The 12,851-nt window shown below is 49.6% G+C and overlaps 1 protein-coding gene across 1 annotated transcript; it reads left to right on the plus strand.

Annotated features, from left to right (window-relative positions):
• The first annotated feature begins 2,213 nt into the window (after positions 1–2,213).
• On the plus strand, positions 2,214–12,367 carry LOC140420117 (uncharacterized). Its single transcript, XM_072504133.1, has 2 exons — positions 2,214–2,375; positions 10,486–12,367. The coding sequence occupies exon 2, from the start codon at positions 10,833–10,835 to the stop codon at positions 12,120–12,122; it is 1,290 nt and encodes a 429-aa protein (XP_072360234.1). The 5' UTR covers positions 2,214–2,375; positions 10,486–10,832; the 3' UTR covers positions 12,123–12,367.
• The last annotated feature ends 484 nt before the right edge of the window (positions 12,368–12,851 follow it).

Below are 12,851 nucleotides of genomic sequence, written 5' to 3' on the forward strand. Positions count from 1 at the left end.
CCTACCATTCCTGCTATGGGACGAGGATCAGGGTCATTTTGCGAAATAAGAGGACAATGTTCACGGTGACAAGGGTCAGCCTGGCCCTTGGCAGTGCCACTTGGGTGCTGGCCTGGCACTGCCAGGCTGGCATTTTTTGCATGTGCATGTGATCGGGCAGGGGGTGCCCAGCGTGTGTCTTGAGAGGGGTTCGGGTGGCTGGCGACCCTTCCATAGTGCGATCGGGCTGGAGGGGGTGGGGTCGGGAGGTCAGGGCTCGTTTCTGGAGCCTTGGAGATTGAGACATCATTTAAAAATGGCCTCACCATCTCTCGCTAAACTGGGGAGTTCCGGCCAGCGAAGCTCCTCACAGTAGAAAACGGGCTAAGTGCAGCCTTGGCTGTGCGTCCCCATTCCGGTCCTCTATACAATGAGTGTCACGTTGAATAGCCATGTGTTTCTCAGCGCTGAGAGTGGCATGAAACATGCAACCAAACGTGCTCGCTCGGGGACTTTGTTTCCTCTTCGGAAAATCGCGCCCACGATGTTAACTTGTTATCTGGTTGTTCTATTGCAAAATGTTGTTGTATTGTTGCTGGCAATAGCTCTTGTTCTGCTCTGTACCCATTTCCCACCAATTTTACTGTTACTCTGTTGTGGTTATGCTTAAAAAAATGTTTTTTAAAAATATAATAATAAACAGATTTAAAACAATCTGTCCAATTTATCCGTAAAAAACATTCAATGACCCTCCCCGCCTCCACTGGTCACTATGGATGAGAATTCCAGAGACTAACGACCTTCTGAGGGCAGAGATGACTAGGAATATATAACATAGCTACAGAACAATATTACAAGACAAGAAATGATAATAAACCAAAGAGAAAATGCTGGAAAATCTCAACAGGTCTGGCAGCATCTGTAGGGAGTGAAAAGAGCTAACGTTGAGTCCAGATGACCCTTTGTCAAAGCTAAAAGACAGAGAAAGTGGGAAATATTTATATTGTGGAGTGAGAATGAAAGAGGAGTCATAGCCACAGAAACCAAGGGAAACGGGGTGCTAATAGCCACAGAATGCAAGGGGAGTGCTAATGGCAGTCCCCAGAGAGAACAAAAGGTGTGAAAGGCCAAACTGCAGAGAAATTAACATCAGAGGGTAAACTGTGAAGTTGTAGATGTGGGGGGAGGGGAAGGGGGAAGCAAAGGGGAGAAAGGGTAAGGAAACGTGGAGAAGATGGGGGGTAAATATATATAAAGAAAGGCAAGAGAGAAATAAATGGTAAAAGACAGTTAAAATGAAATGGGATGAAAACAAATGGGTCGAGGTGGGGTGGAGCTGATCATCTGAAGTTGTTGAATTCGATGTTGAGACCGGAAGGAATTAGCGTGCCTAACCGGAAGATGAGATGTTGTTCCTCCAGTTTGCATTGAGCTTCACTGCAACACTGCAGAAGACAAGGATAGACATGCGGGTATGGAAGCAGGGTCTTGTGTTAGGCAAGCGTAGCTAGGACCCATGCAGGTACCCATTGTTACACATTTCATTTGGAGAAAATGGGATGATAATAAATGTACTTTATTGCAGAACCATCAATAATATATCTGCTCTGTGCCATATAACACTGGACATTTCTCGTCTGATATTAATTTACTGCCCCCTTAACTGTCAGCCATCTCCTGGGGGAAAAGAACCCTTCAATTGTGAACATTAGGGAAGAGACAATCCTTTTAGCCAGACAAATAAATGTGTCAAGCTGAGGGAGCAAAGGATGTGAATGTCTTTGAGAGAGAGAGAGACCTGGACTAAGCTTTGCAGAGTCTGCACCCTCCCTGGATTCACTTCCTTTCCCTTCAGGTGCTGCAAGTGACCAATTGAAGGCGAGAATGCGAAAAGAAATGGAAAGGGGGAGAAAAGAAAGTGTTTTACTGACAGATGTTGGAGACCGGAGGAAGTTTCAGTCTGTGTGAAGCTCAATCATTCACACAAAGCCCGCGCGCTGATTGGCTGGAGGACGAGAGTCCTTCCGGTCCCACAACTCTTTCCAATGATCAAAACCTCAGAAGGTCAGGAGGCGGGCTCTCCCCTGCACCTACGCAACTTCCCCTCTTCCTTGGGACATGCGCAGTCCCGGGCCAGGGGGAGCTCACCGAGTTGCTTCTCGATCTGGCTGCATCCATCAGCCGGTTTTTTGGAAACCTTTGTCTCGAGGAGGTACAGGGGGAAACTGGTGGGGGTGGGGCTTCGGGGCTCCCGTGTCCGCGTGCCGAGCCTGCGCACTGAGACCCGAAAACGTCAGTTGAACAGAGTGATTCTTATTGGTTGATTCAGATCGGGTTCTCGTGACGTCACAAAGCGGGCATTGGAAGTGAAACTTCCTCCTGTGTCTCCAACATCTGTGAGTAAAAACTTTCCTTTCTCCCCCTTTCCATTTCTTTTCTCATTCTCACCTTTAATTGGTCACTTGCAGCAACTGAAGGGAAAGGAAGTGAATCCAGGGAGGGTGCAGACTCTGCAAAGCTAGGCCCAGGTCTCTCTCTCTCTCTCTCAAAGACATTGACATCCTTTGTTCCCTCAGCTCGACACATTTATTTGTCTGGCTAAAAGGATGGCCTCTTTCCCAATGTTCACAATTAAAGGCTGGTTTCCCCTGGAGATGGCTCACATTTAAGGGGTCAGTAAATTAATATCAGACAGAGATATGTCTAGTATTTTTAAATGGTACAGATTAGATATATTACATATGGTCTGTAATAAAGTACATTTATTATTAACTCCAGTTGTGTAATATTGTACTGTAGCTATGTTATATATTTCCAGTCATCTCTTCCCTCAGTGGGTTGTTAGTTTCTGGATTTCTCTTCCACATGGACCAGTGGAGTTTGAGAGTCAATGAATATATTCATTACGAAGTCTTACAACACCAGGTTAAAGTCCAACAGGTTTGTTTTGATGTCACTCGGTTTCGGAGCGCTGCTCCTTCCTCAGGTGAATGAAGAGGTATGTTCCAGAAACACATAGATAGACAAATTCAAAGATGCCAAACAATGCTTGGAATGCGACCATTAGCAGGTGATTAAATCTTTACAGATCCAGAGATGGGGTAACCCCAGGTTAAAGAGGTGTGAATTTAACCTGGGGTTACCCCATCTCTGGATCTGTAAAGATTTAATCACCTGCTAATGGTCGCATTCCTGGTATTGTTTGGCATCTTTGAATTTGTCTATATATGTGTTTCTGGAACATACCTCTTCATTCACCTGAGGAAGGAGAAGCGCTCCGAAAGCTAGTGACATCGAAACAAACCTGTTGGACTTTAACCTGGTGTTGTAAGACTTCGTACTGTGCTCACCCCAGTCCAACGCCGGCATCTCCACATCATGAATATATTCATGGATGAGTTGGACAGATTTTTAATATTTCTTTTGTGATTTTTAAAAACTTTTTAAAATAATGAATGCAACAGACTAACAGAAAAATTGATGGAAAATGGGTACAGTGTAGAACAACTGATATTGCTGCATAAATACAAGCAACACATTGCAGAATTAATTTGTAGCAGGATATTTTAGGGACCAGAGCCGCTATATGAAATGCCAGATCAATTGAACAACCGGTTAACAGAGTGAGTGGGGAAAGAGGGTAAGATAATATAAAAACAGAAGGATACCAATGCACACCCCAAAACAGACTAACAGCATAGTTGAATTAAAATAACATAGATGACACAGAATCTCTATAGTGCAGAAGGAGGCTATTCGCTTCTTCAAGTCTGCACTGACCCTCAGAAAATGCACTCACCGAGGCAGACTCCCCGCCCGATTCCCATAATCCGGTGCATTGATCATCGTCAACCCACCTAACCTAACATCTTTGGACACTAAGGGGCAATTTAGCATGACCAATCCACTTAACCTGCACATCTTTGGACTGTGGGAGGAAACTGGAGCACCCAGAGGCAACCCACACAGACACAGGGCGAATGTCCATGTCCACACAGATAGGCATTCAAGGAATCAAACCTGGTTCCCTGGCTCTGTGCTAACCACTGTGCCTCACTGTGCCCTACTCTGGGCTCAGTTGAATTGAATTCACTGATGGAAATCCCTGGAGGAGCAAGTCTGTCAAATTGGAGCACATATATTTGAGACAGGGGTCTCATTATTTAACAAATGCATCAGACTTAGAATGAAGTACAGACATTACAATTGCAATGGGATACATTCTGTAATCAATCTGTGCCAGTTTTGGATAGAGGGAGAACTGATTGGCCTGCTTCCATATCGAGCCTGATGGATGTTGGGTCTATCGTAACCAAATTCCATGTGAAACTAAGATGAGAGGCCAATTGATAAAGCCTGATATTCCGGAGACACCCACCTTTAGCTCCTGGTGATTGGAGCTTAACTAAGTTGAGGTGAGGTTTATTTTTATTCCAGATAAATGTACTAATCATTCCATTAATTTCCTGAATGACCATGGTTGACAGCAGCATAGGCAGCATCTGCAGAGGGTATGCAGTCTGGGCAACACATTCATTTTAATGAAGGTGATCCTCCCTCACCATGAAATCGGAAGAGCCGACCACCGGGCAAGGTCCCACCTAATAGTCACCATCAGCTGTGGAAAGTTGGCCCCATATAGCTGTCTGAAAAAGGGTCATTGATATTCCCAGATATTTAAATCCCAAGGGGGGAGCATCTGATTGAGAACTTAGCAAGAGGAGGGGGCTTACCCTGCAACACCCTCCCCCCCCCCCCCCCCTCCCCTCACCAGCATGGCCTCTGACTCAGTAAAATTCATCTTATAACCAGAGAAGGCACTAAATCTATCCACAATCAGGTGCAGCTGGTTAAGATGAACATTTTGTGGTTTTTATTTTTATCTCGGTGCCTAATGGTCTTTTTGCCAAAATTGGTCTTTATGGGGGTGGATTGGTTGGTTTAATCGTTTGTGTGGGCAGATAAGGTGGCAAGGATTCGGAAGACGGTGATTCAGAGAGGGCGACAGTCAGGAGGCTTGGCCCTGCTGAACCTGTTATACTATTATTGGGCGGCGAACGCAGAGTACGTGTGGGGTTGGAGCAGGGAAACTGAGGTTTTGTAGGCTTCCATTAAAGGGTAGGTGGGGTTAATGGGTTACAGGGATAGGGTGGAGACATGGGCTTATGTAGGGTGCTCTTTCAAAGAGCCGGTGCAGACTCGATGGGCTGAATGGCCTCCTTCTGCACTGTACGGATTCTATGTTCTATAATTTCAAGGAACTGCTAGGTGGGAGGGGAGGGAGGTGAAGAGTTTGGTTAGGGAGTTGGGGTGGGTTTAGAGGTTTTGTGTTGGTTTTACTTTGTAATGTTATGTGTTACAAATGTTAAAATCAGAATGAAAATACTTTAAAAAAAATCTATCCACTACTCCAGTAATGTCCAGGACTGAAACACTGGGGTTCAACACAAACAGCAGCCCGTCATGTGCACACAGAGTGATCTTGTGCTGCCTCACCCCACCCCCCAGTCCCGATATCAGAGACTCCGATCTGATAGCCTCTGGCATTGGCTCAGTGGACAAGGGGGACAGAGGGCAGCCCTGTCTAGTCCCTCTCTGAAGCTGAAAATTCGATGCCCGTAAACCATTGGTGAGCACCGCCGCTGCCGGTCTGTGATGTAACAATTGAATCCACTCAATATAATCCTCACCCAACCCGAAGCCTCGCAGCGGATACACCAGATAATTCCACTCAACTCAAGCAAAAGCTTTCTATGCATCGAAGGAGATCACCAGCCCATCCAATGCATATTTCTGAACAGCCTGAATCAAATTCAGCAACCTTCCAACGTTGTTACTGGAAAATCTTCTCCGTATAAACCCAGTCTGGTCCTCCCGCACGATTGTCGGAAGGATGTCCTCCAGCCTTATCGCCAAAACATAAGATCGCAATTTCAAGTCAACATTCAAAAGAGAGGGAACTTGTGACGGGGATGTGCTGAGCAGTCACACATCAGGTGGCTCTCCTCCATACAACAGAAAAATAGGCACTGTCGGCCGAATTTAGCCGCAAAATCAGACTTCAACATCCCCTCACCCTCAACAATAGTGCGGACAACAAAATGCTAGGAAGCAACAGCTCGAAAGGCTGCAGGGTCACAAACTGCAGCAAGGGACAGGAGTGGCGAGCAAGCGGGTCGGCGGCCCCAATCGACTACGTGGCCCAAATGCTGGGCAATCTGATTGGGAGGGACAGCTTCCCCAAACCGCCAGACATCGACAGGGCGTCACCTCGCACTGAACAGGGGAGCCAGCTCATAGGAGGGAGGGGGCGAGGTCAGCAGAGCGCAGGAGAGGGTGAGGAGGAGGCAGCAGGGACACAAGCAGAGCGGGTGTAGGATGGGGGTCAGATCGATCCTGGGTGGGGGGGGGGGGGGGGGGCACACCAGCGGGAAAGCTAGTGCCAGGAAGTACGGGAGAGAGAGGGCCCGTGGCACATCTCCCACTGGGAAGAGAGCGTCTGTGTGTGGGGGGGGGGGGGGGGAGAAAGAGAGGATAGAGGAGGGGGATACGGTGGGGTGGGGGGCAGAATAGAAGAGGAGGGGATACAGTGGGCTGGGAGGGAGATAGAAGAGGGGGGGATACGGTCTGATCATGAGCGGGGAAACTTCACACCTGTTTACAGGATCCATTTACTGACAGATCAATCCCAGAACAGGGAAAATGACAGCCATGGCGAGGGAACTGGGAACGTTCATGGAGCAGACGGGGGCAGTGGATCCCTGGCGGTTCATGGAGCAGACGGGGGCAGTGGATCCCTGGCGGTTCATGGAGCAGACGGGGGCAGTGGATCCCTGGCGGTTCATGGAGCAGGCGGGGCAGTGGATCCCTGGCGGTTCTTACACCCGGATGAGAAGGAATTCTCGTTCTTCTCACCAGTGCACAAGGTCTACACTCACATCGGCTTCTTTGTTGTGGGGAAATCGGTGCTTCCAGAAATAGTCAGAGTGGAATAATCCATGATTGGAATCTCAGACCACGCTCCACATTACATGGATGTGAGGTTGGAGACGGGACAAACCCAATGCCCCACATGGAGGTTGGACACGACCCTCTTGGCCGACAAGGTCTTCTGCCAGAAAACATCACCGGCCATCGGCAAGTACATCACTAACAGCCAGAACGGGGAAGTCTCACCTTCCACGTTCTGGGAGGCACTGAAGGCTGTGATTCGGGGAAAAATAATCGCCAAAAGGCTCGTAGAGACAGGGAAAAGAGAGCGGTTAGGCAGCAACTGATCGACTCCATTCTGGAGGTTGACAGACGATACTCCGAGGCCCTGACCATAGAGCTTCTGCTGGAGAGAAAGAAGCTGCAAAAGAACTTTGACCTGCTCCCCACCAGGAAAGCAGTGACCAACTCCACCAGGCACGGGGGACCTTTTATGAGCACAGAGGGCTAGCCGCCTGTTGGTTCACCAGCTGAGAAAGAACGCAACCACTAGGGAAATAGCCCAGGTAAAGGATAACAGAGGCAGACTGGTAGAATAATTTTTATAATTGTCACAAGTAGGCTTACATTAACACAGCAATGAAGTTAGTGTGAAAATACCCTAGTCGCCACACTCCGGCACCTGTTCGGGTACACTGAGGGAGAATTCAGAATGTCCAATTCACCTAACAGTATGCCTTTCGGGACTTGTGGGAGGAAACCGGAGCTCCCGGAGGAAACCCGCGCAGACATGGGGAGAACGTGCAGACTCCACACAGACAGTGACGGGAATCGAACCTGGGACCCTGGCGCTGTGAAGCAAAATTGCTGACCACTGTGCTACCGTGCCGCCCAACCATAGCCGTCCCGTAGCCCAACCAAAAAAGGTCAACCAAGCGTTCAAGGCCTTCTACCGGGGACTGTACGCCTCCGAGGACCCCCTCCTCCCCGGAGAGTGTTCGGAATCTTCTTGGGCCACAAACCCAACCTGGGCAAAAACAAAGATTTCCCGGTGAGGGGGAGGGGCAGAGCTGGAGGGCCTCCCAGTTAAAATAGCCCAAAACAAATCCCGCTACCTGGAGATCCAGGTTTCCCACGAGTGGACACGGATCCACAAGTGGAAGCTGACCAGTCTGGCGGAGGAAGTCAAAAACGACCCACAGAGATGGGATGGATTCCTGCTTTCCCTGGCGGGGAGGATGCAGATGATCAAGATGAACGTACTGCCCAGGTTCCTCTTCCTGTTTAGATCCTTACCGATCTACATCCCCAAGGCCTTTTTCCATTCAATAGATAAAGTGATTATGGCGTTTGTGCGGAGGGGCAAGAATTCCAAAATCCCTAAAATAGTACTACAATGGAGAAGAAACATGGGAGGCCTGGCCCTCCCGAACTTGCAATACTAACACTGGGCAGCCACGGCCGAAAGAGTGAGGAGATGGGTAAAGGGCCCAGTCATAGAATGGGTGATGATGGACGAGTCCTCATGTACAGGAATGACCCTCCGGGCCCCACTCCCATCCCCGGCAGCACCAGTCCAGTGGTGGCAGCTACCCTGAGAACCTGGAACCAGATGTGGCAGCATTTCAGTCTGTCCGATGTGTCCTTCATGGCCCCCATCTGCGGCAACCATAGGTTTGCACCAGCCATTCTCAACACCACCTTCAAGAGGTAGAGACAGGGTGGGGGAACACTGATGGTTAGGGACTTTTACACGGGAAATAGACTAGCGACCTTAGAGGAGCTGATGGAGAGACTGAACCTACCAAACAGGGATGAGCTCCAGGTCAAACACTTTCTCTGCAAGGAGACACCAGCACACCCAGGAACCCTGAGAAGCACAATGCAAGAGGAGTTACTGGACGCAGACAGTCTGGGGAAGGGAAACTGTGGGGACCTGTACGGACAACTCTTAATAAGGATGCGCTCCTTACTTGACGAAACCCAGGAAAAATGGGCAGAAGAGCGAGGGACGGAAATAGGGTGGGGTCTCTGGAGCGAAGCACTGAACGGGACCAACTCCACCTTCTCCTCCGCAAGGCTAAGCTTCATGCAGCTGAATGTTGTGCACAGAGCGCACCTGACAAGAACCCGAATGAGCAGGTTCTTCCCGGAGATGGAGGACAAATGTGAATGGTGCCAGCGGGGCCCGGCAAACCATACCCACATGTTCAGGGTATGCCCCAGACTTGTCGAATTCTGGACAGCCTATTTAGAGGCAATGTCCATGGTTATGAAGGTGGAGCCGTGCCCACAAATGGCAGTCTTCGGGGTATCGGACCAGACAGAACTACTCATGGGGAAGAGGGCGGACGCCCTTGCCTTTGCTTCTCTAATCGGCCGCTGGAGAATCCTGCTCGGCTGGCGATCAGCAGCACCACCCACAGCTCAGACTGGCTGGCAGACCTATCGGAATTTCTCCACCTGGTGAAGATCAAGTTCACCATCCGAGGGTCAGAGGATGGTTCCCACAAAGTGTGGAGGCCATTCACCAACTTGTTCCAGGACCTGTTTGAAGCCAGCGGCCAATGGAACACTGGGGAGGGAGGTGGGTGTACGGGGGCCAACGGGATCACAGGGAGCAGGCAGGAAAAGAGGTGGGGGGGGCTACTGGGACAAGGTGGGAGAACCAGAAACCAACTGACACAGAGACCAGAGAGCCGAGAACAAAAACACAAGAGGAGGAACCCCCCAAGGGAAGGTTTAAAACAGGACAGGGAGTGCGCGGGGTGGAAGGGGGGAGGCCCATCAATGGGTGGGGGTGGGGGGGGGGGGAGGGGGGGCACCGTCCACTTGTAAATAATAGATAACTCCCATTGTACAGTGAAGGGCCCAGGAAAGGACCCAGAAACGACGAGTGATGGGGCGGAGGGGAGGGACGGGAGATGGGGGGACCGGCACAAAGGAAATTGACATGCACATTGTAATCGGCAGAGTTACCCTGACTGCTTGGATAGTGTATAATAAGCATTGCCACAAGTCTGTTACTGGATGAAAAAGAGGTGAAAAAAACTTCCCCATCCAATCCCGCCTCAATTTAAAGTGTTCCTCATAATCCAGATGGGTTTCCTGTAATAAAGCGATGTCGACTTTCTCCTTTCGAAAGGAGAGGATATTTTTCCTTCTGATAGGGTGATGGATGCCCCGTACATTCCCTGAGAAAATTTGCAGATTAACTGCCGCCATTAGTTAGGCGACAAGAGAGAACAGGAACAGATTTTCACACCACAATCGTGCGTGCGCCATTACCCCCTCCTCCAACTCACTTTACACCAGAGGCACCAAAGTTTCTCCAAATTGCTCCTTTCACAGATAAAAGCCCCGTCTGTACCAGAGTAGGATAAAGTCAACAACACATAAACCCTCCCATAATAACAAAAATACAAAAGAATCACCACCACAATAGACCCAAGGGGACATTCCTCAATAAGACTGAGGACCCGGAGGATTAACCTCACGGCCAGACTGTCGTTACCCTCAGGAAACCTTCTCCAAAATGAGGAGAAGAAAAGTAACTTTTGTAAATTGTTTTTACAGGATATTAGAAGAGGAGGAATTACAGACAGAAATCTCAAACGTCACATCTCAATCTGACTGAGTCTCTCAATTCCTTGAAACTGAATATCACCGGACTTTGAATCTAGAAGGAGAAATGTTTGTCTTTTCTGTCGGCTTCAAAACATCAGTGTGACTGGAAAAGCCCCGAGACACACACACCCGAGTGAGAGTGTTCCAGGGCACTGACTGTGGAAAGAGCTTTAACCAGTTACGCAGCCTGAAAAAACATCTCACCATTCACAGCGGACAGAGACTGTACACGTGTTGTGTGTGGACGAGGCTTCAACTGATCGGCAAACCTGGAGAGACACGAGGATACCCAAAACATGGAGAAACGGTGGAAATGTGGGGACTGTGGGAAGGGATTCAGGGTCCCATCTGAGCTGGAAGTTCATCGGCGCATTCACACTGGGGAGAGGCCGTTCACGTGCTCTGTGTGTGAGAGGGGATTCGCTCAGGTATCCGGCCTGCGGAAACATCAGCGAGTTCACACTGGGGAGAGGCCGTTCACCTGCTCTCAGTGTGAAAAGGGATTCACTCAGTTATCCACCCTGCGGATACATCAGCGAGTTCACACTGGGGAGAGGCCGTTCACCTGCTCTCAGTGTGAGAAGAGATTCACTACTTCATCGGGACTGCTGGCACATAAGCGATTTCACACTGGGGAGAGGCCGTTCACCTGCTCTCAGTGTCAGAAGGGATTCACTCGGTTATCCGTCCTGCAGAGACATCAGCGAGTTCACACTGGGGCGAGGCGGTTCACCTGCTCTAAGTGTCAGAAAGGATTCACTCAGTTATCCGACCTGCGGACACACCAGCGAGTTCACATTGGGGAGAGGCCGTTCACCTGCTCTCAGTGTGAGAAGGGATTCACTACTTCATCCGACCTGCTAACACACCAGCGACTTCACACTGGGGAGAGGCCGTTCACCTGCTCTCAGTGTGAGAAGGGATTCACTACTTCATCCGGCCTGCTGACACACCAGCGAGTTCACACTGGGGAGAGGCCGTTCACCTGCTCTCAGTGTGAGAAGGGATTCACTACTTCATCGAACCTGCTGACACACCAGCGTGTTCACACTGGGGTGAGGCCGTTCGCCTGCTCTCAGTGTGAGAAGGGATTCACTACTTCATCGAACCTGCTGACACACCAGCGTGTTCACACTGGGGTGAGGCCGTTCGCCTGCTCTCAGTGTGAGAAGGGATTCACTACTTCATGTAGCCTGCTGGGACACCAGCGGGTTCACACTGGGGAGAGGCCGTTCACCTGCTCTCAGTGTGAGAAGGGATTCACTACTTCATCCGGCCTGCTGAGACACCAGCGAGTTCACACTGGGGAGAAGGCGTTCACCTGCTCTCAGTGTGAGAAGGGATTCACTACTTCATCGAACCTGCTGACACACCAGCGTGTTCACACTGGGGTGAGGCCGTTCGCCTGCTCTCAGTGTGAGAAGGGATTCACTACTTCATGGAGCCTGCTGGGACACCAGCGGGTTCACACTGGGGAGAGGCCGTTCACCTGTTCTCAGTGTGAGAAGGGATTCATTTGGTTATCCAACCTGCGGAAACACCAGCGAGTTCACACAGGGGAGAAGGCGTTAACCTGCTCTTCGTGAGAGAAGGGATTCAGATATCCATACACCCTGCAGGAACCCTAGTGAGTTAACACCTGGAAGAGGCCATTCACCTACTCTGAGCAGGGGAGACATTCAATGATCCGTCCCATCTCCGGAGACACTAGCGAGTTAATTCTGGGGAAAGACCATTCATCTGCTCTCAATGTGGGGAGGGGGTTTTGTGATTCATCACACCTGTTGTGACTCCAACAAGTTCACAATAAATTGCAGATGTTGGCTCCGTTGTTATTGTTTCTGCTCTCACTGACATCCAGGACTGCATTTTGTTCATTCTGACATCTGGTGAATGGTGATGATTGGAGGGTTTCTTTCTGCTGGACTGGTCAGTCTAGCACCTCTGCCTCCGGTGGGCTGACCATTTTTGAGGCTAGTTGCGATTACCTGGTTCCAAGTTTGACGAGGAGCACAGAATGAAAAGGTGTTTGCACATTGGAAGATATTTAGTTCCCAAAGCAGCCACGTTGCCATGAAGATGGGCTATGGTGGTTACAGGGTTCTTTTGCCTAATTTATCTGGGTGTTTCTCACAGAAGGAGACTGTCATGGTATGAGGGGCAAGTTGTCTGTGGTAGATTGGGAAATTACAATAAACGTATCACTGAAAGTGGCAACGCAGGTGGATAAGGAGCTAAGAAGGCAGACGGCATGCTTGTCTTCATTGGTCTGGACATTGAGTATAAAAATTGGCAAGTCATGCAGCCGCTGCACA

Source organism: Scyliorhinus torazame, chromosome 5 (assembly GCF_047496885.1).
Source record: "Scyliorhinus torazame isolate Kashiwa2021f chromosome 5, sScyTor2.1, whole genome shotgun sequence".
In the NCBI taxonomy this organism is placed as follows: domain Eukaryota; kingdom Metazoa; phylum Chordata; class Chondrichthyes; order Carcharhiniformes; family Scyliorhinidae; genus Scyliorhinus; species Scyliorhinus torazame.